Genomic DNA, 26639 nt, shown 5'->3' with positions numbered 1-26639 from the left:
GAACCAGTCCTGCCCACATCCTGACCTGCAGATGACTAAAACTATTAGTTTTCCCAGAGACCATATTTCCCACACACATATGCTTCCTGCCAGTGAGAGTGAACTGGGCTCAAAGGATATAAAAATACATTGCATTATCAGTCCAGAGAACAGGACTGGGCTCAGAAATTGAAGTTGAGCTTACTGTGCAGCACAGCAATGCACCTAGCCAACTGGCTAGCTTGGGTAGCGCTGCTTGATTCTGCCTTGGCATTATCACTAAATTCTCCAGACAGTCTCAATACGCCTCTGTGGAGATGACATCATGATATCAAAATGAAATGAGACTATTTAAATGCAAGACTATCGTGGTGCTAGTACAATGTGAAAATGAAACTAACTCAATGTAACCCCACAGGGAGCAAGTTACAGTTTGAGAGAGAAATAAAACAATGTAAATGCATGTTACACTGGACTTAAAGAGCCCACTGAGGCCAGGGTCTGCTGCTGAATTTGTTTGGGCGTTCAGCTTAATTTGTGTCATATATCTTGAGCTCGATGCATTGTTTTACTGAATAGCTATTAACTAAAATTAACATGCAGGAAAGTATGTTAGCGTTCAGGCAGGGTTTGACCTAAGCTGTGAAAAACAAAGACACCATGGAAGTTTGGCATTTCCTTCCTAAGTGGGAAATGTCACCGAAACAACTCAGTGATACAGAATCACACAATTATGACTATTCTAGCATAGTCAAAGAAAGATGTTGACAAACTCACTGGAAACTAGAAGGGGAGAACATAAATGATGAGAGAATGTGGGGATTCAGTCTGAATTGAGGCTACCTGGCTAGGGAGGGGGAAGTGAAGATGCAATGTCATCATAAAGTATTTGAAGGGTGTGAAAGAGGAAAAAGCTAGTTTTAGTCCTTAGGGGAGCTATCAAGGTGTAATGGTGCAAAATTGAGAATAAGAACTATCAGTCTGAATACCCGAAACAGTCTTGCATTAGTGAGATCTGCTGGGCTGTGACAGGGTCTCCCTTGGAAACAGAGGCTTCAGCTGGATCTATGCTAGGTGTGCTGGGATTCCTAGTACAGAAATACATGTTCATGTGCCACTTAGCATAAAAGCGGTGACGTACTCATGAAGCACACACTGCAGCTGTCCTAAGCAATAGCAACAGACATACATGAAAAACTTGGCTTTTTGACAGCCATGCTGGAGGTGATGTTATGGACAGTTCACCAGACATCGTGAGGTCCCAAAGTCTGCCTAGGCAAAATTTCCAGTTGGAAACATGACATAAGCAGATAGGCCCAGAGGCATGGTCATCCTCCCACTGCAGCGCATCCATAGTTCACCTCTTCCATATATTTAATAACAAGAAAAATGCAAGTAGATACCATTTTCCCAGATGATCACAAACCTTAAATGAATTAATGAGTAACAGGTCTACAAGACACAAAAATATTCTATTATCATTTTTTGAAGAAGAACCTGAGATTTATCAGAAGTCTCACAGGAACAAGAAGGGACACTAAAATTTCCCCTCTACTTGCACTGACATAAGGAAGGGATGGAGAGATACACAACTGACATTACCTAGGTCACTCTAGTTCTTTTATTGACATGCATTACTGCAGTGACAGAATACAGATGCTCACAAAGAAGTATTATAGTTCACAAGGCCTAGAATGTCAACAATATTCAGGGAACCTTTAATTCAAATAACCAGAAGTATTTCAACATGTCATTAAAGAGCACTTAATCTACAGCAACTGGCCTTACTACAAAGTCCCTGGGAAATTTTGACTTAGAACTACATGCAGTCACTATACAATTCCTGCTCTGTTGAAGTTAAGTGTATCAGCTCCTCAATTAATAAAAACAATAATCTTAAAAAGACAAAAAATAAAACAGAACTCAATTAGTCTAGATTAGGGATTGAAGACATGATACATGTTAGAGGAATTTTTAGGATATAGGAGTAAAATAATGTTAAAACTGTTTGCTGTGCAGCGTCATCATTATGAAACTCCTTGACTCTCTGCAGAGAACTAAGAAGAAAAGTACAAGGAAACACAGCAGGAGCTGAAAGCACTGAACTATGGAAAAAAAGCCACCAACCCTTTAAGATCCAAAACAGTTACGGTTTCAAATTATGATCCTGACCATATTTAAGGAACTTACTAAGGACTAGAAAACAATGTAACTGAAGGCATAAACAGACTCAGGAAAAGATGTAAATTCTTAGCTTTCCAGAGAGCAGGAATATGGAAGAAAAAAAACAAATCAGACCAAACCAAAAAAAATTGACCAGCAACAAAAAAACGCACCCTGTAACTCACACAGTAGTTTGGCATCTGGAAGAGCTTGATAAAACATTCTAGAGTTGGGGTGGGGCTCAGTTCAGGTAGTGTAGCTTTCTTAGCATTTGTTTGCTGTGCCTAGATTTTGCCTAGACATTAGCCCAGGTTTGTGACATGATTCCCATACCTTTCCTGCAGCTCTTCTAAAGAAACACACCAGACTATGGTTCAAGAGAGAGAATTCCAAAAACAGTGAGTTTCAGTGATTGCCTGTGTTCTCAGACATCAGTAGAAAACGAATAGAAAAATTAAAGCTACCGTGCTGCAGGCTGGTGCCTACCATCTGACTTCAAGAGACCCAAACTTGCCAATTCCATGTCTAGGTTTCAGGTCCAGCACCCTCCCTTCTAACCAGCAAGGCCTCTTATCAGGTATAGCTAGCCTATTTCCAAGCCATCAAAGGATCGGACTCTGGGAAGATTCTGATCTCTGGGTACGTGACAGTTATAAATGGTCTGTGCAGGCCCTATGACAGGCTGCTCACTTGGTAACTGATGAGCTGGTGTCCCGGAGAGCAGAGCCCATGTATTTAGCAAATGACAGAACTGCTATGTTGATCGAATCTATGTGGATAGTAAAGAAAAGCAAATACAGGCTTTACACTAAATGCCCATGATGGATAGATTCATCTTGCTGTGTGCTACTCTGATGCCAATGTATTCATTCAAACTACACATGTAATCCAAAATTTTCCTTGAATTTATTCTTGTTTACAGGAACTCTGAAGCACTGTGCTTCCAAGTGTTTGCAAATGACAAAGTACTATACTCTGCTCCAGGGAAGGATTTGAGTCCATATCCTGAATTAAGTCTGTAGCACATTCTTGCTAGCTGCAATAAATAAAAAGTAGGCTTTGATTTGTCTATGTGACAGTGTAAATCAAAGGAAGTAGAGGGAACAAAACCCCAAGCACATGGCATCTGTGAAATGAGGTGGGGTGGAGGAGGTGGTTCTGTTTCTTCCACAAAGCTTTGGCTAAAATCTTTGGCTTTGAAAGAGCAAAAAGCTCAAACCTCCCACTTAGAGAGACCTCAAACACTTCACCTTTGTGTTCCACAAACTGCATGCAAATCCACGTTTTATTGTCAAAATTAATCACAATACTGAGATTTTAAAATAACTTTTTATACTAAAGGAGAGAATTCTGCAAGTTTCCTAGGTGCCTAGTTTTGGGTCTTTGAAGCCCACCTGTGGGGGATGAGAGATACAGATATAGATTCCCTTTTTTTAAAAAACTCTTTCCTTTATAAATCACACACAATTTTATGAGATACCTTTGTACCAGAATCTCTAAAGCCTCAGGATGCCTGAGCACGCTGTAGTTTTGCCAAGGTTTTTTGGGGTTGGATTTTTTTTTCGTATTCTCTAATTAGATAATTTTTGTAGCAGCAAAAAATCCTAATTAAATTGTCTCAGTATCGACAGTTTCTTTGTTGCATTTTTTTTTTATTACCTTTTCCCTAGGTCAGCCTGATGGACTGGAGCAGACACGTAAAAACATGATCTCATTGAGTCCAATGCGGTACTGCAGTCCAAACCGATCAGCATACTAATCTGAAAATGTTCTATTCGATATTCAATTTTATTTTAAAAGATGCAGGATTTGCTATGTTAGCCTTTTAAACTAACAAAGATACAGAGTAGCCTTGTCTTATTGAAAACATGAAATCACTCCTATCTGCTTCCAAGACTAGTTTCAGAATTCAGATTTGCACAGGCCAACCTGCCTATCAGTCTATGTGACCTGGCAAAGGTTGTTCTCTTGGTGGATGAGTTTTCTGACCTTCTAAAGATGGGGGAATCAAGTTCAATAAGCAGCTTCAACAGCAAGCCCTTCATCCCTGACCTCCAGGCTAGATTACTGCAACTTATTAGACTGTTACAGTGAAACATGCTAATAGATTGCACATTAAGAGTCATTGATGTATCAGCACCTGGGGTGAAAGTCTCTATAGGAGGAGTTCAAGATGCCACGCATTACTTGCAGCCACTGCCACAGTCCATGGGTTAAGCCACTTCATCTTGCCTAGGCTCTTAACTGTCAAGCTTTTCTGCCTCTGTTTTAAAATAACAAGAAAAGAGTAGTAGCTAGAGTAGCTATCTGGATTTACCCTTACATTTTTCACAAGCAACCAAGTTTAAAGGAGAAAAGCAGGGAATAGGAAAAAAAGGTTAGGCAAAAGAAGCCTTAGAGGAAGAGAGAGGTCGCAAAGCAGCTCTGTCTAGTGTTAGAGAGGAAGAGCTGTGCTTATGGCTCCTGCAGGAGAGGCTTGCACGCATGTCCTTTGTTCGTGTTGTGCTAGCAGGCAGAATTGTGTACACAGTCTATAAAAATGACACCAAATCCAAATGACTGTAAGGAACTGATACATGGAAACTTGTAAACCATTATAGCAAAGTGTTTCTGTGCAAAGTTACATATGGCAAAAATGCATTTTTCTTAGTATACTAAAATGAAGCAAAACTAGTATAAATGTTTGTGGGTTTTTTTCCCCTCTAAAATAGCTATGCTTTTATTATGGCATCTTGGTGTGACGACTCTGACCATCAGCAGCCATATCCCTTCACACCCATGCCTGACAGCTATACTGGCAGATGCTGGCAGTGAGTTACAGCCTGACTCCACATCAATGGCAATAAAAGGAAAAGTTGTTTCAAGACCCCCAATCTGCTATTGCTCAGGAAACTGATCAGTGTATCAGATATCAGTGCATGAGTACTTTCTGAACACTTCTCTTTGCTAATGCTGTGCTTTTTTTATCAGCTGCCCTTAATATCCCCATCAAATTCAAGGTCCTCCTTCTTAAAGTCCTAGATATATGAGCTCACGATAGCCATTAAGAGACATCCTCCAAGATGTGATGCCTCTTGACATATATGTCCCACAGGCACTATGAAACATTAGAATGGTAAAACTGAAAGTCCACAGTTAAGAGATGGAGATTTCTTCAGGGGTAGCCTGATAGATTAGGACCTGCTCACAGAGAAAAATCAAGAAGTCCATAGGTCTCAATGGCTTCCATAGTCACACAGAAAAGTCATTTCAGTGGATCCTCTCTCTTGCAATACTGACAACAAAGATAAGGAGACGTCAGCATGTCAAAAGTAAGTCAGTATTAAAAATACTTTGCCAGAATGACAAGAGAGACCAAACAGCCATGAGGAATTGAAGCTGGGACACATTTAAAGACTACACCCTGGGACAGCCATGAGAAGTTCTCTAATACCATACATGGACATGTGTAATATGTATGTTACGTTACCTATGCCCACAAACACTGGCAGTTACTAAAGCTGCAGCCAATGCAGGACGGAGCTGTAACAGAGGTGCGGGAGTAGAAGATGATGCAGGATCAGCAGCATTCATGACAGCAGTCACTACTAAAGACAGGTTAGTTCTCTCCGCACAGCCCCAGGACACACTTCCCCTAGCTTCAGCTAAAATATAAGAATTTGCCCTTTCAATACCAGAGGTCACAACCCACCATATTGTCCAAGACTTTGTCCATCATAGCTATTCACAATAATGAAGGCTTTAGAGAAAGCACTAAAGCCTTCCACAGACTTATCTGAACTCTAGCTTAAGAGTGTGTGATCAAATTGGGCCATCATGCATGACAGCCTGAATGAGTGTGCAGTATACAAGGAATACCTGATATCTATGATTCTGATGCACAGCAGCAGCAGCGTGCAGTTATTTCATCTTGGTTAAAAAAAAAAAAATAATACACAGCATTTGGGGACAAGCACGCTTCCTTGTCACCAAATCATTGTAATTAATTTAACCACTATCATTACAGCTGAACTTTCCAGCCTAGTCAAATGAAGTAAGTCAATTCCTTCTGTGTACTTTTTTTGGATGTTTTCCTTCCTCTGTGGCTAATTATTGAACATTTTTTCTAAGCCCTAATTCATGCCTCCTTCCTGCTTACTGAGGATAAAATGTCATCTGTGCAGGAGCTCATAATCAGCTGATTCTGACAAGCAGAGGATAAAGCACAAAAGGAAGAATATTGTTTTAAGGAGGGAGAAATCCAGATCTAACTACTGGGACTTTTGCCAGGGATTTCAGTGTGAACAGAATAGAGGTCTCATTGTTGACAGTGAAAATTGGACCCTGTTGCTTCTCAAGGGTGTTGTTTCCTTCTAGCTTGTTGGCTGAAAAAAATGGTGAAACACAGACCAGTATAGCCTCATCTGTATTATCAAAGTAATGGGAGGGTGATACAGCTGAGGATATAGCAAAGAAGTGGGCAAAACCCCACCGAACACAATGCTAGCTGAGGTTCTGATTGCTTTGAGAATCATTTGCCATTTTGCTAAAGTGCTTAAAGAAGACATAGAAGCCTTCTCCAGGCTCAGAATTTGAAGACACTCTTCGTATAACTGGCAGTCTATGAAATCCAGCTGACGCACGTTCAGCTCCTCCAAATACCAAGCTCAATTATTTTCCTTCACCCTTTTAGTTCACAAAATACCTCACATGGAATGGGGAGAGAGAGAGAAAACACCAAGCACTGAGAGCACAGAACAAAACCAGAGTTCTCTCATTTCACTCCCTCCTGAACAAGTAGGGCTGGCTGATGTTAAAGAACTGCTATCTCTTCCCCTCTCCATTATCCCTCATACTCTAAAAACAGAATTCTAGAGAAGAAAATAAAAACAGCCTATCCTACTATTTTCATTTTCTTCTCACCTCAGATACATATCCATCCTGATACATCCTTGCCATCCTTGAATTTATTCGCTCACATTTCTGTTTTACAGAAGAGAAACTTACACACTAAAAATCTATGTGACCCTTGCAAGATAGCATAGCAATTTGAAATTTGGAGTCTCCATTCCCTAGCTAGGAAATTCACCATTAGGCCATTCTTACATGACACAGTCAAACAGGCCCTCCTGTCCCAGGACGGTTGTGTCGGGGCCCAAATATGCCAGCAGGCCTTAACTGCCCTGACCAGCCCCAGCAGGGGCCTCCGCGCATGTGCCCACCACCCAGGGCTCCATTTTCAGCTCAGCCCCCAGGGCTCTGATGAGCTTTGCTGGAAGTAAGCCTGGACACAGCCCTGTCCCCTGCTGATCCTGACATGTTGGCTGGGCCTCCCACTCTCTTCTTGGACCAGACCTGTCACTTAGAATTTGTCTGATGATCACTGGACTGTCAATGGGACCCAATTCTATCACCAGCCTTGTGCTGCTCACCCTGCTTGTGAGATGACTAGCCAGTACTATGGTCACCCTCAGCTCCCGGCTTGCTTTCCCTGACAGAACAGCCTCACTCTCGCTGCTCCCTGACAGGTTGTAGAGGAAGAAAAAAAACAAGCCCCAGGACATCAGAAACACAGGTGGAAGCACACCTCTTATCTCCTTGGAGCAGAGATCCTGCTTTAATCATTAGACAGAAACAAGCACGCTGTCAGCACCAAAATAAAATGTTCTGTCTTCATTTGTTACCCTACAGTAGGAGGAAAGCAGACCAGATTTGCAATAGGGGCTCAAAACTGGCTACTACAAGTGTAAATCCAATGGTGCATACTTAATTTTTGCATGTACAATTTTTCATTCAGTCAGTCACTCCTTTCTGATCATTTCTGCTAAAGGAAAGTAAGGCTTGCCAGATAGCAGCTTTTCTGTAAAGTTATCTGCTATCCAGATAAAGAAGAACTGAAAACCTTCAACAGAACCACATGAGATTCACTGGCTCCCAAGGACGATGTTTCAAGTTTACTCCAGGGAAGAGTCATTGCAGTTAACACTGAAAGGAAAAATCACCTTGATAATTTACTAAAGCCAGACTAAAAATGAAGGTGTTGCAAATGCATCAGTTTCAAGACCAACTCAGGCAGCCCAACTGCCATCTTGTGGCTAACAAATCACACTGCTGCAACTTTGCTACATTATTCCTTCATCATTTACTCCATTATTTATTCTATACACATATGGAATAAATCTGACGACAACATATCCCAAGAAGGAATAAGGAGCTCTGATTCTCTAGAGTCCAAATATACAATATAGATCAATGTTGCTAGAAAGGAAAAAGAGATAAATTTAATTAACTCAAGTCTTAGATTGCAGACAGTGGTAGGAGGGGGAGCATCTGGGTTGGGCAGGAGTCATCTAAATTCAAGTACTATTCTGTACACACTGATCTGACAGAAGAAAACCAACTTCAATACCTACATGAAAAAATATCCTCTAGGAGTTTTTTGGAAAATATTTCATTTGACAATTGGGTCAAATACCCAATCCTCTGTGCAATTCTAGAAATTAGGCAGTGAGGGAGTTAAGAAATAGTACTTTTCCAGCAGATTCTTGCATCTTTTGTGGCCCCTTGGGTTGCCCTCAGCCGCCATTTGAAAAGATGAAAAGTGGTATTTGAGACTATGAAGAACCTGCAATGAAACTTGCACAAGAACTTTAGAGCTTCCTATGAGGTTTACCAAGTTTTCAGCCCATTTAGCACTTTCAGTATCTTCTGTTGCTTATGCATGGATCACCTTACACCCTCTTTTTTCACATTGACTTGATGTTGAAATGTTGGTTTGCTCACCCTACTTCTGTGGCACTTGATGAGTTTTCTACAATGGATTGTGTAGAAAAGGCCTGATAAGAACCTGAGAGAAACTGGAGGGCCTTGACCACATCACTCGTGAACAGGAAAAAAAACAGCTTGTATCATTTTGATGGAACTCACCTTGGAAAACAGTCTTTGTATTTGCCATTGCAAACAAAAGATAGAATGACCACAATGCTGTCCACAATACGTGCCAATACAGTTATAACAAACATATCTTTCCCACTGAAATCTCCATGCCAGTAAAAGCTGAAGGAAAAAGTAGGAGGGTCAGATCTTACGGCAAATGCCACAAGCAAAATTTTTACTTTCACTCGTTAAATGAACTGTTTCTAAGATGAGCTATCAGAGCTTCTTTGTAATTGTGCCTCCACTGACTTTTCACAGGAAGGCAGCAGCAAAATGACCAGATTCCAAACACTTATTACCTTTCTCTTTGCCTGTTCCCTTCAGTTCCAACTGGAACCACTGTCCTGAACTGTTACACAGAGCTGTGTGCTCTGAAACAGGTGTCATCAGCTAAAATAAATATCTGGAAGCCGAATGCTACAAAATACATTTGTTTAGCACGTATTTTGGTATCTATCACCAAAAAGTGCTGTCAGCCAGCAGTGTTTTTATCAAATCAAGATATAGAAGACAACCATATTCTTCAAATTTGTATTTTCACATCTGTTTTGTTTGTCTCCAACAATACGAAAGACTGTATTAAGGATATTATACAGGTGACTACGTTACATATCAGGTTTCTATCAACTGTTGTCCCATCAAATGTTGGTTATGATTTGCTCATTAATCCGGTATTGTCAGAATCCCATTTTAAATTGAAATATTTTAGTAAGCTGTAACAGCAGGTTTAGGAACAAAATTTTTAGAAGGTGACAGATATCAACAAATGGAAGACTGCTTAAAAAATGTTTACGCTTAAAATATAATGACTACTGCACATATCCTTTTCAACTTTTATGCTCTAGTCAATGTATTATAATTGAGCTCTACTGAATTACTTTTCTAGTGGATAAATACTGTACACGCTGTAGTGTGAAGAGACATCGTGTAATGTATACTAATTAAGCCATTATATCTGTAGAGAAGATCGTATCTGAAATATCAAATTAGCAGGAATTAAACATCTCAAAGGATTAATGAAATGTTATGGAGCCATTCACTTCCAGGTCAACAGGTTCAGTTTCAGCTTAGTTTAATAGTTATAATGAATTTATGTGCTAGAGATAACAATTCTCTGCATCCATTCATAAATCAGGATAAGAGCCCCTGGCTCGTACCAAGAACAGCAGCCTTTAACCAGCGCAGCCAGAACAAGGTAGCCAGGAATATTATGCTAGGCCTATATTTGGCATGTAGCCTTAGGCTCCATGAGATCAAACAGCACATTTACTGGATGGCTGCAATATGTGCAGGCAGCAATGAGGGACACCAGAGACATTCAGTCACTTCTCTTTACAGATCTGCCAACAATTGCCAACCCCAGCAATAAAGTTATCACAGGCAGAACATTCAACTCCATCTTTTATTTGACTTAGCTAAAAGTCCAGTCTGCTTATCCTGATTCCTCTCTCAGCAGCCCTTGCTGCTTCTAGCAGAGACACTTGCAGCACAAGAAAAAGATGGGGTGGAGGTGCAGGAAAGGAAGAATTATAGCCAACTTCTATGCGGAGTTATCTTACAGTTAATGTGACAGTATATACACAACAAACCTGATTTTCTGGTGGAATCACAAAATTGAGGTTAAACTTTTTCCGAGATTAAATAACCACCATGTCAACAGATTTAGGCATCAGCTCCTTAGTGATGATGGGCAGTAAACAAACAATAACCAGTATACACATAAGAGAAAGTAGTTAAGAAATAACTCATCAAGAACAAATAACTGTATCTTAGTCAGGTATGCATAAAGAGGTACATTCAAGCTCTTTAGATACACACTGAAAGGTGACAAACTGTATAAATGTAACAATCATCCAAAGCCTATCACTTCAGTTTGCTATGAGGACTCTGGTTTTAGACACACACACACATTATGCAGTGTGCCGCAGTAAGCTAAGGAATGATTGGAAACACTAGAGTTCTAGCCCGAGTTTTTCACTAATCTGTGAAGATTTACTAAAAATCACTATCTTACTGTGCTTCAGTATCTCCAAAACTGTTAGAAAGCCCACCTATGCAGGTATTAGGGAAAAACTTAACTAGTATTTATGAGGTGCTTCAAGTGGTCTAGAAATGCAAGTTATGGATATTAGCCCTGACTGCAGGTGACTAAACCACACTCTGCAATATGGATTGGAAACCTAGAGAAGCCACAGTGTACACTGCAGACAAAAAAGTCTTATCCTGCTACCTCTATTACCAACCACACTTTGTCATCATCCTGCTCCCGCTTCAGAAGCTCCCAAGATCTGGAAAAACAACAAGGATTTTCAGCAGAGAGAATTTTGATGGCAGTAAAATAGCTTACAACAGACTATTATATTTGAAATAGTTTTTCAACCAGGGGTATTGAGATACCAACACCACACTGAAAAGAAAAAAAAAGCTGTGGCAGCCTACATAATATATGAAAAAAGCATCAAGCTTGCAGGATTGTTCTCTTTTAATGACTACAAACAGAATTCAAGAACAAAGAGCATTCTAACAGCTGTTTGCTTTGCTTTCCTGGCATTTACGTATTTCAAGTTAAAAAAAAAAAGTAAACATGACAACCCAAAAGTTATAAGGAGCCATTTTTATTACAGGACTGCCCTGAATGCACATCTCCTGCTTATCAAATCTCTTAACGCTCTCACTACAGTAAATGCATTAAGAGATTTAGTGAAATTTGAATTTATTTATTATTTATTTATTATGTATATATTTAGTCTCTCAACAGAAAGCTGCGAAGTACAGCATGCACTATTGGTGGTGGAAAGATGCATTTTTACTGATCTATCTTACCTTTTTTTCACTTTAGCCACCCTCCTGTACGACATGTGTCTTTCAAGTACTGAATTCCTTCAACGATACTTCTAGATCTATTTTTCCTGTGACATACTAAATTACTCAACTGCGATGAAAAGTTTCTACAGACCATCAGGAGCTTGCAACCATAGTATTTTCGTAAGGGATATATTTTGAAATTATAATTTTTATGATTAATAATCTATTAATATATTATAGTTTATATATATTAATAATATATATATTATTATATATACACACACAACCTAAAATGATTATATGTTCTTTAATTTAAAAAGTACAACTTTTACTGTGACTTCCCAAACCTTTGGAAAGCAAGCTTTTTGTAGTTTTTCTGCTCGAGAAAGAAAAAATACCTTAACAATATAGACAGATGTAATGTATAGCATTCAGTAAGAACCGTGGAAAAATTGCCCTCCAAGAGGCAGATGAGCGCATGGCATTTTCTGTGTTGGGCACAATAGAAGCAGAAAGAAGAAACCCCCAAAGCACTTGAGAAAAACATTATGGGTAATTCAAGATGTAAAGTAAAAACTGAAATTTTCAACATCCCATTTTGGACTTGAAAACTATAGTGTTTTAGTGTAGAGGCCTAACTCTTGTGCTTGTGTGTGTACTTTTTATATATATATACACACATACATGTATGTGTGTATGTGTATGTATGGTTTGTAAGGAGAGAGATATCTTTTATTAGACCACTATAGCTGGAAAAAGTACATAAGCCCTTTGTTGGCCTAATATAAGCTATTACCTCTCCCTTGAAACCTTTGCTCTCACATCACCATGATCATGGTTACAAGACTATCATAAAAATTAAAAAAAAAAAAAAATAATCTCCCTTGGTGAACTTAAAAATTGCATCTCCAGCATTCCACTGTAATACTTAAGCCACTTAAAACAGAGAGCAGAAATACGAGACTTGCATAGTTTCATACTTCATCTTGAATGCTATCAAAACTCTATGTTCTCCTTAGTCCTAAAAGACACAAGCATCAAGTTGCATATCAACCAGGAGCCCTGGATAACAAAATGAGCTTTGACACTGGAGCGAGAGAGAGGCAGCAGCATTGGGGTCTTGGTGTTGCAGTATAAACTTAAGGTCCACAGGGAAATCTAAATGGTGTATTTTTCTGTTTACCTTCAGGTGACAACGTCCAAATGCTTCAACACATCACTGAGTGTCTGTTACAAAAACTCCTGTCACTAAGAATAAGAATGGATGGATGAATAATGGTCAGGCTGGACCTTCTGCCTCTTGCCAGTAGTATTGAGCAGAGATTTAAAAACAGCTTGTAAGCAATACGCAGCCAATCTAGACCTATATAATCAGACCCAGAATCATCAACATTAGAGATACATCAACTTACCTCTGAATAGAGATAAGTTACGTAGTTGCTGGCGTTTCTCAAAGGACCCCGGTTCGTCGACTGAAGTCAGTAAAGGAATTACTTGTTTCACAATCTCTTTTTCCAGCTATATTCACTGACAGCACTGAATAGTTTTTTTCCTTTTTAAAAGCTTGCATTCTGACTTATTTGAAGAAATATGATAAAGTCTGTCCCTCTCCATATACAAAAAAGAAAGTTTCAAAATACAATACACTGTAAAATATTATGAATGTGCCATTCAAGTAAAACCCTACCATACATGAAAGATTTTTGTTTTAATACAAGTGAGTAACAAAAAAACTAAGAGCAAATACATCTTAACAGATAAAGGAATGCGCTTTCCCTTTTCTATTTTCATTCACTGCCACCTCTAAGATGGTAAGATCGACATTTCAGTATTTTCATCAACTGCAAAGCAAGGATAACTCAAACATAATAAAGATTAACATGCTGGCTATACTGGCTAGCCCATCATGAAAGGCCGAGTTTTGCCTATATTGTGCATATTAGTCTCCATGGTATAAAATGTGTGGCTTCAGGGGGATTGGGGCGGGGGTGGGGGGGATGCTCAGCATTACATGCCAGTTTCCTGAAGGAAGTCACCTTTTAGGACAAGGTACAGCTGCGAAAGCCGTGCAGTCAAGAAATCTTGCTGTATTTGTCTACTAAGTAATGTATTTCCACATCAGCAATCACTTCTATCCAAACAGATATATCCAAATCAAGTGTCATTGCAGTAAAACTGGTCTCTGATGAGGCACCCTGATCATTTAAAAAAAGACAACAGCCTTCCTTGCAAAGCATTCTAGTGCTAAAAACTGGTTCTTATACAGTGTTTTTTCAGAAGAAAGACTTCCTTGAAAATTATTTAACTCCTTTTTTAAATTGAACTTTGTGCAACCCTTTCAGGTTGCTTTGAAGAGAAATGTTGAATGAATCCATATTCTAAAATGACTTAGAAAGAAGAAAAATCCCAGCAGTAAATCCACCTAATTAAGTGGGGGTGTATCTAGCCCATAGGCTATTAACGCATCTCAGTTTAATATTTTTAAACATACTATATGTGGAACAGGCGGTAAGGTCTCCTCATTATTTCTCAAATGAAGCTGAACAGATCTAACCCAAATTACAGCAAGATAAACCAGACAACTTAAGTGATGAAAACTGTACTTTTTCCTCTGCTTTAGGGACGCTTCTGGCTCATCTGTCCTCTGATCAAGGTGAGCCTGATAAAGCTGAAAACTACACTGTGTGACTGGATTGTACAAGATTATCTTTCCCCTGAGAAGTGATTTATTTTCGTAACTCTTGATGAATAAGAAACTTTCTGCTCCAACACACTGCTCTTCTTGTGTGGGCATGGTTCCTTATTCCTTTGAGAGATCACATAAAAGAAACATAGAATATCAGTGGCTACATCTTCTTTATGCTTCAAAGACAAATTTGCGCGGTAAGACAGACCTTCAGGGACGACAAGTTTCATAAAAAGTAAAAAATATTATCATCAGTTCGTAGGTTTAACTGCAAAAGTTACTGGCATATCTTCCACTTTTTGAGTGTGAGGAAAATCCAGTTTGGGTTGTGAGAGATCTCGCTTTGTAGAATTTAGGGTTTCTTGACCTTTAGACAATTCCAGGAGATGTTGCATGTTAAGTTTGAAAATGAGGCGAGGATCTGGTCCAGAAAGAGATGGGCAATTGCAGCTCTCTCTTATTTTAAGAGCCTGTGAATACATAGGAAAACAAATCAAGCTCATTTAAATAAGAAAAACAAAGGTTTCAGTCACCGATTTGGCTTTCCAGTAAGGTTTGCATTTGCACACAAAGCCTAGTGAGTATAATACTGAATCTGAGTTGTTACTGAACAACTTTTCAACAGAAACCAAGAATTCCTGAGTAGCGATGTAGCAATATGGCAAAACAATGGAAAAAAATGAAGAATGAAGAATGAAAATCATTTTCTCACAGTCTCTCAAAGAATGGATACTCTAAAAGGTACAGCATAAATAAGTAGGAAGTTCTCCAACTATTTTCTGATACTTGTTCACATCAGTACTTTTTACCTTTTAATTTACATTCACATGTAAATTGACTGCATTGAGAAAAAAAGGGCTGTGAATAATTTACTTCATCAGATATATTCTATTATTGAAGTAACTATATATAGATGTTTGACTCAAAAAAGGAGGGAAAAAATCTCCAACAACATAACAGACATTTAACTGTTTGGCACAGAGATCCAGACGGTTGATCAGTATAGTTACGGTCCACTTACACAAGTGATCTCATTTCCAAGAAGCATTTGAATACACAGCTTCCAAGTGTTCTCAGAAAACAATGTCTCTAGAAGGTAAAAATTTATCTGGATAAAAAGATTAGCACTAAGAGACCAAACTTTAAATTACTCCTGGCCACTGAGTAAGTTCCATTGTTTCCATTATACAGATTAGAAAGTAGAGGCACAAACGAGCCAAAGAATTTCCCAAAGAGTCAAAATCCATTAGCACAGGTACACTCCCCCCAGATCATTCTGCCTTGTGGGAAATCTGAGAAAGGTATGGCAATGGATGAATCTCATGTCTCAAAAGTACCATGGAGAAATTGAAATAAAACAGTATGAAGTCAGCTGTTTTAAAGGGTGCTTAAGTTGGTGTTCATTGTAACGAAGCGGAACATACTTTAATTAGTCCATAAAAACAGGCAGCTCATTTTAGACCTAACAATGGATACTGAACAACTAAGTCCAATGCAGTACTTCACAAGCGGTTGTACACAGATCTACTAGTATCCATGGATTCTCCTACAAGACCCATTTAAACTAATCAAGAAAAGCAAGTTCCTATGTATCATACAGCAAAATACCATGTGTAGAATTCTATGGTCCTATGGTTCTAGGTTCTATGTCTCTGCTGAGAACTATTTTTTCAAGATTTGCAAAATGAAACACCAAGAAAACACCAAGTCAAAAACTAGCCTGATATTTAGCATTAATCAATCATCACTGTGGTACGGTCACTTTTATGCAGTATTATCTGTATCTTATCCTCAATTAACAGTATAAAACTATGGGCAGATTAACATCCAGCTTTATTTTTAATCCTTTCATGGAAAAATAAGTTCAAACGTATATTTTATTCCACTTCTTTCCAAACGTGGATTCTTGAAAAGTAATGGCCAGACCTGTCCTGGAGTTGCAGTCAGGTACCTCCTGACCAGTACTAGGGACTGTTAGCAGAAAGCGTGGGTTGATTCATTTGTTCTAGATGGATTAAAGAGGAAGAACAAAGTAACACAGTTTTCATAGCAGTCCTACCACTGCACTTAAAAAACAGAGCAGAAATGTTAATCTGCTTTATACACACTAAATTTGGCTGAAACATCAAATAAAATATTCCACTACACTTATGCATAAGTATTTGCCCATCATTTTGAAATAATCCGGTATTCTTCCACAGAAGACACTGGGAATATCTTACTACAGTAGATATTAAAATAGAAGAGCAGAGCTTCTTAACTCGTTTCTTTATATAAGGAGGTACCAAAACATGTTTCTCCCTAACTTTACTAGTAACTGACGAAGAGTTTGCTGTAAATGGCTAGAAACAAATAGAATTTAAATTTAACAACTGGTTTTGGAAAAAGGTGCATTCCAGGAATGTAGCAAGAGTTTCTCCAGCTGTTTGTTGCTGAAATGTAACATTCCAAATTATTTGATACCCAAATCTGGATTAGGCATACAAATATTCCTCTTGTCTAACTTGTAAAAAAATACAAATAAAGCTTTCAGCATTTGTTTTTCTACAGCATGATCGTCCATGTAGTCACCAAATGTAACCATACCGCTGAACACTCTTCTGCTTCAGTGACCAATTAGTTTCTAAACTGACATTTATGACAAACCAAGAGTTTCTCTTGTTCTCTTCCAGAACATAAGCTGCTGCAAGACTGCATTGATGTCAAGCAGCGTTATTCAAGGCAAATGGAAATATAAAGATTTAGGCTGTATCCTGGAAAGGGTAACATAATCCTCTTTTAAAATAATTCCGCAATTTTAATTCTCTTGTTTTCTTGGCTATATAGTGCCTGGCCTATTTTCGTAGTTTCACGCTAAAGTCACAACAGCAAAGGTAAAAAACCAATACTTCAAAGTTAACATTTTTACCCTCTAAATGTCTTTGCGTTCTTGCTAGACATAAAGCTGTCCAAGGAGGCAGAAGGCATCTATTCAACACTATCAACTCACATGCTATTAAAAAGACTACAGTTATGAGAATGGAAAGCTATGCTGACATGTCATCTCACTGCTAAAGACAGCTATGACTACACACTCTGGTGAAAGTAGTCTTTGTATGTACATTTGTGACTGCCATGCAACATTCAACCCTAGTTAGAAAGTGTTCTTTCGCTGGCTCAGTTGACTGCTGCTATTGTTTTGTGCGAGTAGCTCTAGAACATCATTAAGATGCCAGTAACAGGCTGAGGAGCTTACAATATCATTTTTCCTGAAAGATAAAACAGCCCAACATGGCTGGCCGTACTGTACTTTCAAAATCACTAGCAACTTCAAATCCGGTAATTTAATATTGCTCAAGTAAATTGGTTTTTGACAGTCTGGGTAAGAGGACAAGTAAAAGCATTCTTAATGAAGCACATGCATATTGATATTATAATAAGAACATGTTTTATTGACTGCTTATACTGAAGAGTGTTCTCAATAAACAAGACAGACAGAACTGAGACAAGGTTAACTAGCTGAACTCAGTACGTAGATTCACCTGGGAACTGAGAGTACTTTAATGCTGTTTTTCTCAGGTTAACCTTAAGAGAGAAGAACTGCTGTTCAGAATAAAGACCACCTCCATGCTTACTGGTTCAGGAGATCTCAAATAAGACATTGAAACTATTGCTTGTAAGTAACAAAGGTGAAGCTGTTTTTCTTATCAATACAATTGCAGTCACCTCCTGCAATGTGCTGGGAGAGGGAAAGGCATAAGAATTAGGGAGGTCTGCCTCATCCTACTGCTTTCATATAAAGCCTACCAGCAGAGACAAATCTAGAAAAAGTAATTTTTAGCTCTCAGTATTAATCCCTCACCACTGTCACAGATAGCAGGCTAACTGCTGCATCTTGAGCCCTTACAGTCTTTTGGAGTGCATCTGTCCTACCTCTCCGGCTGTCAGCTCTCTCAGTATAAAAGCCACATCATTCTCTTGTCCGCAAACCAGGCCAAGGGTTATTGTCTCTTGTGTATTAACTGCGACTACCCCGGCAGGGCTGACTTACGCTCTGACCTTGCAATTCTGACAAAAACTAAGAAACAGCACAAGCATGTAGGGACAAAAAGGAAAAAAAAATTAAAAAATAAGAAACGACGAGTTGCAAAATGAATTACAAAGAGCAGGCATAGGAAAGAGAGGTTCTACAAATGAAGTAGTAGTAAAAAGATGATTAAAAGAATGGATAGATTTGTTACTTGATGGAGAAGAAAAGCAACCTTCATATAATGCTAATACTTCAAATCTTTCACTGCTTCTATTGGCACAGAAAAGGAAAATGGTAACAAAATATTTAACAAATTTATGGGGAGGATAGAAACACAGGTCAGTATTTTTTATTCTTACTTTCCTCTAAGTTTTCACATTGATAAGGCCTAATTAATATATTCTAGTACTAGAACTATCTGAAGTAATCTTCACATCATAAGCAAAGGGCAAGTATACCAACCCATTTTTAAGAAGGAAGTGAAATAAATGTATCTTCAATTTTTCAAAAGGCAGCAGACTGAGGAATAAGCAATAACTACCCAAACAAAAAAAATGAACAGCCAATGTGGATTTGACAAGAACAGATCTTGCCAAAGTAAATTAACTTTTTTTTTGACAAGTTAATTGACCTAGCAAACAAAAGAGAAGCAGTAGAGGTGACATATCCCAACTTAGTATTACTCTCGAAATTATCTCAACACAGCATTTCCACAAGAAAGAGTGGGAAACGGGAGTTACAGTGAATCAAAAGAGGAATCTGAGCCAACAACATGATGCCAAAAAAGCAAATGTCACGTCAAGATGAATTTTTATGTTGCAGGCAAGGCTCAGTAGATAACCTTCTGCTTTATTCAGCATAGCTGAGGCTTCAGCTGATGTACAGTGGACTATTTGGACAACATACTAGGAAAAAGGTAGAGAAACTGTAGCAAGTCAGAGAACATTAAAATAAAAGGTTCAGAGATGAACTAGAAGATCCTATAGCTTCTCTCTGGCACTACACTTCCACAATTTTTCTCTCCAGAACAACGGTAAGCATCCTTCCTGCTAGTACAAAATTATTTTAAGATTTCTTTTTCTGAAAATAAAATGCATAGGCCTATTACCAAGCATCTCACCACCTTCCATGTAGGAATTCTAGGAGATTTCAGTTTCCTATTTAACAGTATATACTGTTTTCCTAGTTTACAATCCCAATCTCCCCCAGTCTGAGGGGGAAATCCTTTAAAAACATAGTAAATCTTTTCAATTTCCTTTATTTCCTTCCCAGGACAGTGTCACTTTGTAACTGCTTATAGCTCTCTTATTTATTAATTCCTCAGCTTAGCTGTAGCTTCCAACTTGTTCAGAAAACCAGATGCAAGATCTTTAAAAGACAGGGAACAAGTCAATGAGTTAATTATGTGGAAAGGGAATCCCTATGATATTCCTGCTTTAATTTACATTTCCTGAGACTGTTAAGTCACCTCATTGAGACATGCCATTTCATTACTTGAAGAAAAAAGTCTCACTTTATACGGTCGCATCTTACTGTGAACTTGCTTAGATATCTGTAGAGAAACATCTGTGTGGTCCAAGAAGTCCACAAACTTGTCCCTATTACCCCCAGCTACAGTAGCTGGTCTAACAATAGATATTATATCGTCCTGAAAACCATTTCAGCTTCAAAACCATCAGCATATGAAACACAACAATCTTTGTATCAGTACCTTTAATACAAACCCTTCTATTTTATTTGTATCTTCAGAAGAAGGGCAATTTCAACTGAAGTAATATTCAAAGTCAAATACAGAGGTAAAAGCCAGCAGAGGTTTTGGGGTTTTTTTTAGGATTTAAACCCTTATTTCTTGCTCACGATGGATCTGATATTTAGTACAGTTTCTTCACAGAGAGATACTAGAGAGATAAAAAGGCCCTTTTCAAAATCTGGCTTCTCCCCTTGGGCTCTGAATATCTAATAGCCATTAATACATGGTAAACATACTGTTCTAAAAGGCTTTAAGTATGTGAACAATGAAACAAAAAGGCATTGATGTTGAACAACAACCAAGCCCTGGGATTCCCTTTAAATGCCTAAGATCCAGCTTCAAGAAGGCAGCTCTCAGATAAAGGGGAGTCAATGCTTCAGACAAGAAGCCTCCAACACCTCTACATACCCGCTTTCATTTTTATTCCACTTTAGTAATATTAACCTTACTTATCTAGTGAACTTCTGTTAAAAACAGGAAGCCTTCAGCCTCTGCTTTCTTATCCTACTCCAAAGAATGTTTAAGGTAAAAACCGAATGAAAACATCTCTTCCTCAATTATCTTTTGGAAGAAGATTTCCTCACTTCCACTGCTCTTGGAAGTGAGAGTGGCTATAAAAAGATGAAGGTTGCTCCACCTGCTGAACTGCAAGAGACAAGACAGAAATAACATGACTGCCAGTTCTACACAGTTGCTCAGTTAAATAACTAACTTGCTCAGTCCTGGGCTAGATAGAACATAAGAAGTAATTAATTTCATTAGCACTTCATAAGCCAACCAGTAACTGTAAGAAAATAAAGGATCCTGAATCCTTTGTGTTCAATCTAACTAAAATTGAGGCTCCCCAACGAGTATAATTTTCCATTCAGCTGCTCTAATGTGTTAGAAAATCCATCAAAATAGTCTCACAACCTGTTTTTGCAAAGTACAGAATTTGTGTATAGTAATTTAAAATATTCAGTCTAGTCAGCCTCCAACCTCCTACCTCTATGTTGATTTTGATTTATGCCATTATTTAGAATATTTACTGCATTCATTCTCATCAAAGAATTCATGAAAATCTTTTTTTCTCCTTTGAAATCAGCAAACACATCAACATTTTAGTGCTCCTTCTGCTAATAAATCTGCAACTGCCTTTACAGTTTGGAACTCAGAAAGACTTAGGAGTGACTGAGAGGTTAAAAAAAGAAAAAAAGAGGAAGAAGAAGAAATTAAGAGTTGGTTATAAGAAAGGGAATTTCCAAACACAGTTTAGCTTGCTGAAAAGCAGTGCTACTGTGAAGCACGTTAACACTATCTTTTAAAAAGAAAAAAACTAGGCAAAAAACAATCCATGCTATTTTTTTGTAGTTGAAACCCCCACTATTTAAAGAAATAGTAAACAAACTAAGATTACTAAACTTGGAACAGTTCTCTGTTATTAAGCTACCAGTGAGTAGCACATCAAATTAAGAGAATCCCCAAGTAGCTATCCACTTGGCATTCCTCTGAGAGGAAACCTGAAAGAAAGAACAGAGAAAAGACTGCAGATTGATGGGCAATTGCATGAATTAGTTCCTTGCTCTAGTTCCTTGCTCAAGTTCCTTGGAGTGGGGTAAAATTTGCTCCCTAATGTGACAGAATAGAGACGTGAAGAAAAAAGCAGGCTGCAAAATCTACAGAGACCTATCATAACTAGGGCTATTAAGAAATCTTCTACTGAGGATCTGACATTCTTCTGAGGCACAATTATTCAAGGTGTATTCAATCTCACATCAGTGAGAGAGACAGGATAGGATGAGGCATTCTCTATTTGACAGCCTAGGGCTAGCTACCAAAGCAAGAGAAGTCAAGACAGTTTAGGGATCCAACTTAAAAACTGGCTTCCAAAATGGCAAAAAAGAGAAAAGAATGGATGAGAACTGTGACACTGTCACATCAATACCAGGAAGGCCATTCAAAAGCAAAAATACTACACTTCGATCAGAAATCAGAAAAGAAAAAAAAAAAACCACACCCTAGAATATAATTACATTTTACCTGTGCTATCTTAATTTTTCCTCATTTAATAAAACCTTCAAGGTTGAGAGCTTTGTAACAGAAAATTTCTGTAAGGATAGAGACAGATAAGCACGATGCTAAAGGGGTAGATTGTGAATCAATACCAAAGTAGCTCGTGAATCAATACTAAACTAATTCTGGCAACCTTCCTAAGAGAAAAAGACACACTTCGTTCAACTCTGCTCACCTCTGGGATAAGCCGGTCTAAGTGTTCAGCTCTATTTTCATGAGAAGGGTGTGTGGAGAGCCACTCTGGTAACTTGGGCTGCCCTTGAATGGTTTCTGCTAATTCCATTTGTTGCCAAAATACAGTGCTTGCTCGTACATCCACACAAGCCTGAAAACAGAAAGGAAATGTATACACCACTGTATTTTTAAAATAACACAATACACATTCTAATAGATATTGAATTACAAAAGACATCTTAAATTTTACATCTCCAAAGCCTGTTTAGATGATCCTCTCATACCTGACAGGAAAAGGCTGTTCTAAAATATCTAAAAGCAGTAAAAAACTCATCCAGATAAACACTGGATTTGTTCCATTTAACATCTGTGTAAATCCACTGATCTTAAAAAAACCTTACACCTGAATCAGACAATTCAGGAGAAAAAACTGATTCACAATTTCTGGCATGTACTTGTTCTTTAAAAAAACTCAGCTGCTTATTCTAAGTTGTATTTGCTAGATACAGTACAGCAGAAGAACAAATTAATCATCTCCCCAGATTTAGGTAAATTTACAGGAAGAAGTTTAGAGTAAAAAATACCAAGGGATAATAATTCTTACTTAAATATCTCTAAAAATGAACTGCAAAGGCTTTTCTATAAGTGATTACACTGCCTTTTTCAAGGGTGATCTGTCTAGTCCACAACAGATTAAAATAGTAATTCTGCAGAATTCCTATCTCTCTCCATAAAAGTATATATTTAACCACAGAAAGTCACGGAACACCAAGAATGGCATTCGTATATCACCAACAGACTCCTTTATACTTGCATTTAAGTGGAGGGGGAAAAAAGAACAAGATTTCTTACATTAATTTTCACTTGTTTAAGAGAAAAAGAAACAAGTACCCAGAAGGTAAGAAAATTACGTTCCCCCCCCCCCCCCGAAATACAGAAGTGGTGCTTTATCCTTTGAAATTATTTCTTAAAATTATTATTATAAAAAGATTATCTGCACAAGCAGAGAAATGCTCAGATACCACTTTGCTTCTTTCGTTCTGGTCCTACATCTTGGGTATTACAAAGCAGTGAGTACCCACACAGCAATTACATTTTTTTCATGGATTTTATTATTCCCTTAGATGACTTTAAACTACAAATGCAGTTTCAACCCCAGAACCAAAGTTAATTTTAAAAACTCTTACTTGAAGAAATATTAATAATTATTAAGCAAAGGAAAATTTCCTTATGTAATATTAACACTAGATGGTGCTGCTCCCATAGTTAGCTAACACTTACCTAGCTCTATTGCACTTAGCTAGAAATGAAAAAGTTGGTTTAGTTTCTTTAATTTAGAATTTAAATCCACAAGGACAAAAAAAAGTGACTGAAAAAACAAATTATGAATAAAATGCTGAGTAGTTTCTGACCAAATTTTTGTCTTACTTTAGCAAAGCTGCAATATTTTTTATGGCTGTATTTAGACTAAATCTTTAAATACTAGAACAATATTGATATACTTGGTAATTATCAGCAATCATAGAAAATATAATCACAATATCAAAAAGTTCTTAAATTTTACTGTATTGTTATGAGAATAGATATTATAGATCAGAATATTTTAGGTGTACTACAATACAGTAAAACATTCCTCAGAACTTCTCACAATACATGGAAACTAAGTGAAACAAAAATCTAAAGGGCAATTTATATCTTTACATACAATTAAATATATCCTACTTTTGGAAGTTCACTATTTGGCATCCTCTTTATAAATATGTAGCTTTTTCTTCTAATAGTAATAAACTACATAGAAAGTATACCGTGCAGTTAATAATGCACAATTTTACAAACTTCAATTTTATTACATACAATTTAGCCAGAATGACTTTGTCTTTCCCTACAAACTGCTTTATTTCCCATTACTTCTTTTACTTCTTTAATTTACATATCTTTAAAAATTTGGGAACCCTCCCACACACAGTTTACCTCTGTATGAAGTGTGAAACTCCCTCTGATTATAGCCGAAACTGAACAATGTCTAACTGCTAATAAAACAAACCAGTTGTAGTTACCTTTGCTGCAAACTGAAGTCCCACTTTATCAGCTTCAGCCTCCAATGTTCTGCTGTACGGTCTATCAAATATAAACTGCAAAGAGGCACATCAAAGCGCTATTTCTTTGTTTTGAAGGTGTACAAAGCTAGAGCATTATAGCTATTTTTTAACCTTCTCATAAGAAATGGCGTTTATCTATCATGTTCACATTGCATGTGATCAGTACTAACCTTCTTAATGTAATCTTTAATTCCATTACATGTAATTCATTGATGCTGCATTCAGTGGAAATTAATTCAAACTATATATATTTTCATGGCCCCTCTCATCAGCCAGTCTCACAGCATTTTGCAGCAACTAAAGGGTCAATGCCAACTTTAAACTAGAATTTTTTTAATTCACTCTTTTATTGGCATGAAGATTTTTGTTGTAGCAACTGTACATAAAAAATTCCAGTGGTTCCCTTAAACTTTTATGATGACTGTCTTTAAACCTGGTATGATTTATTGTGTATGGTAAACAGCCCACAGTATGGAATGTAGCCATAAACATTTTCATGCAGAAATCACTCCTTTGTCATGGTTATCCTCCAACACAAGTTGCAAATTGCCATTGAGAAATCAAACTAGAAGACATAAATCTGACCAACTTCTCTCCCATTTTTCTAGGATATGACATTGTATTAACACACACTAAGAGACAGTGGTAGTTTTCTCAAATGTTATTTAGTCATATATACCAGGATCTCCTGGCATATGTAATTCACATACATTTGGGCAGCCCTGCCCTAGTATATCCAGTTATAGTAAATGCAATTCAGGACTTGTTAAAACAGCCTGCTCTTGCATAGATAAGGAACATATCACAACATTCTGGTTTAGGCATCGATTAGGAAATATCAACTGAAGAATGGGGATGTGCAAGGTTAGTGAAGAGAAAAAGGTTTAATCAGCTCTTTATCTGGTTTTAAAAATATGTCCTCCTTACAAGTTCCAGGAAAAAAAAGACAAAATAGATAGAAATGAAGAGCATCAAAGAAGTGGTCCAATCCCTTGAGTACATAAAGGTATCTGTAACTTTTTGCTTCTTTCTAAAATAGTACTGATTGGTAGTTTTTCTTTACTAGGTCAAAAATAAAAGCTGATCCTCTACAGGTTTTTTAAAGGCAAATATGCTGGCTTATAAGTAAGTATAGATGAAGTCACTTTCTAAATTCTTCATTTCCTTACAGACCTTAAACATTGCAATTATAAATATATTTTTAAATTTCTCTGATGATCAAGCCATTACTTGAAGTGGAAGATACATTTCTATTGCTTTGAAAAGTACTTTGGGTCTACTTGAGTGTATATATTCACTAAACAGCAAAGATATCCCTGGCTAGTCTGTCATATATTCCTGAAGCACCATTTCCCAGTTAGTCAGATAAACTATTTGTTTAATTATTAAACATTTCTCAGGCAGGGAAATGAAACTGGTAACAGGACTACCCAAAGCACTAACTGGAACAGAGGCTTCCACAAGCAGACAGTTTTCTATTTCTCCAGTTACAACCACTTGTGGTTTTCTTCTCTGGGAGGTTTACAACAATTTTAAATAAGAAGGGGTAGCATCCATCTCAAAAAAGATTTGCAGAAGTTTAAGAACTAGGAAACTGATGGTCTGAATGCATGTGTCTTAACAGACCATCTCGAAAGAGAGATCTGGGACAGCAAGAAGATGCTAATAAAAAGATCAGCATTTAAACTCTTACCCCTTAAATAGTTTTATTTGCATTTACAGTTAAGCACTAGGTTATGATTATTTACCTGTATGTCTAGCCCAACACTGCCTGCAGAAATATGGCTGTATTTTTAAAAATAAACATAGCAGTACTGCAATCTCTAGTTCAGGACCCACCTATGCTGCAGACTGCAGAAGCAGGGATGGCATCTGAAGAAACGATCACCCTGTAATTGCTGTTACTTCCTTTACTTTTCCTGTATGTACCTGCTACTGGCCAGTCAGACAAGATACGAGCCTAAATAAACTCTGATGGGATTCCATATAGCAATTCTTATGCTAGAT

At 37.7% G+C, this 26639-nt stretch overlaps 1 protein-coding gene across 6 annotated transcripts in view; it reads right to left on the bottom strand.

The window, feature by feature from the left end:
- Nucleotides 1–9574: 9574 nt before the first annotated feature.
- The window catches only part of OMA1 (OMA1 zinc metallopeptidase), a 42492-nt gene continuing 25427 nt past the window's right edge, over nt 9575–26639 (bottom strand). For all 6 annotated transcript variants that reach the window (XM_087730913.1, XM_087730912.1, XM_087730909.1 and 3 more), the window contains exons 7-9: nt 24591–24665; nt 22535–22684; nt 9575–15018 (exon numbers count right to left, since the gene is read on the bottom strand). In XM_087730913.1, coding sequence (XP_087587039.1) covers nt 14800–15018; nt 22535–22684; nt 24591–24665 — 444 coding nt within the window. In that variant the 3' untranslated portion in view covers nt 9575–14799. The remainder of the gene's footprint in view (nt 15019–22534; nt 22685–24590; nt 24666–26639) is intronic.

Source organism: Nipponia nippon, unplaced genomic scaffold (assembly GCF_047370975.1).
Source record: "Nipponia nippon isolate SJK-2023a ecotype South Korea unplaced genomic scaffold, ASM4737097v1 scaffold_5, whole genome shotgun sequence".
In the NCBI taxonomy this organism is placed as follows: domain Eukaryota; kingdom Metazoa; phylum Chordata; class Aves; order Pelecaniformes; family Threskiornithidae; genus Nipponia; species Nipponia nippon.
The sequence above is the reverse complement of the archived record's forward strand: the minus strand, read 5'-3'. Positions and strand labels throughout refer to the sequence as shown.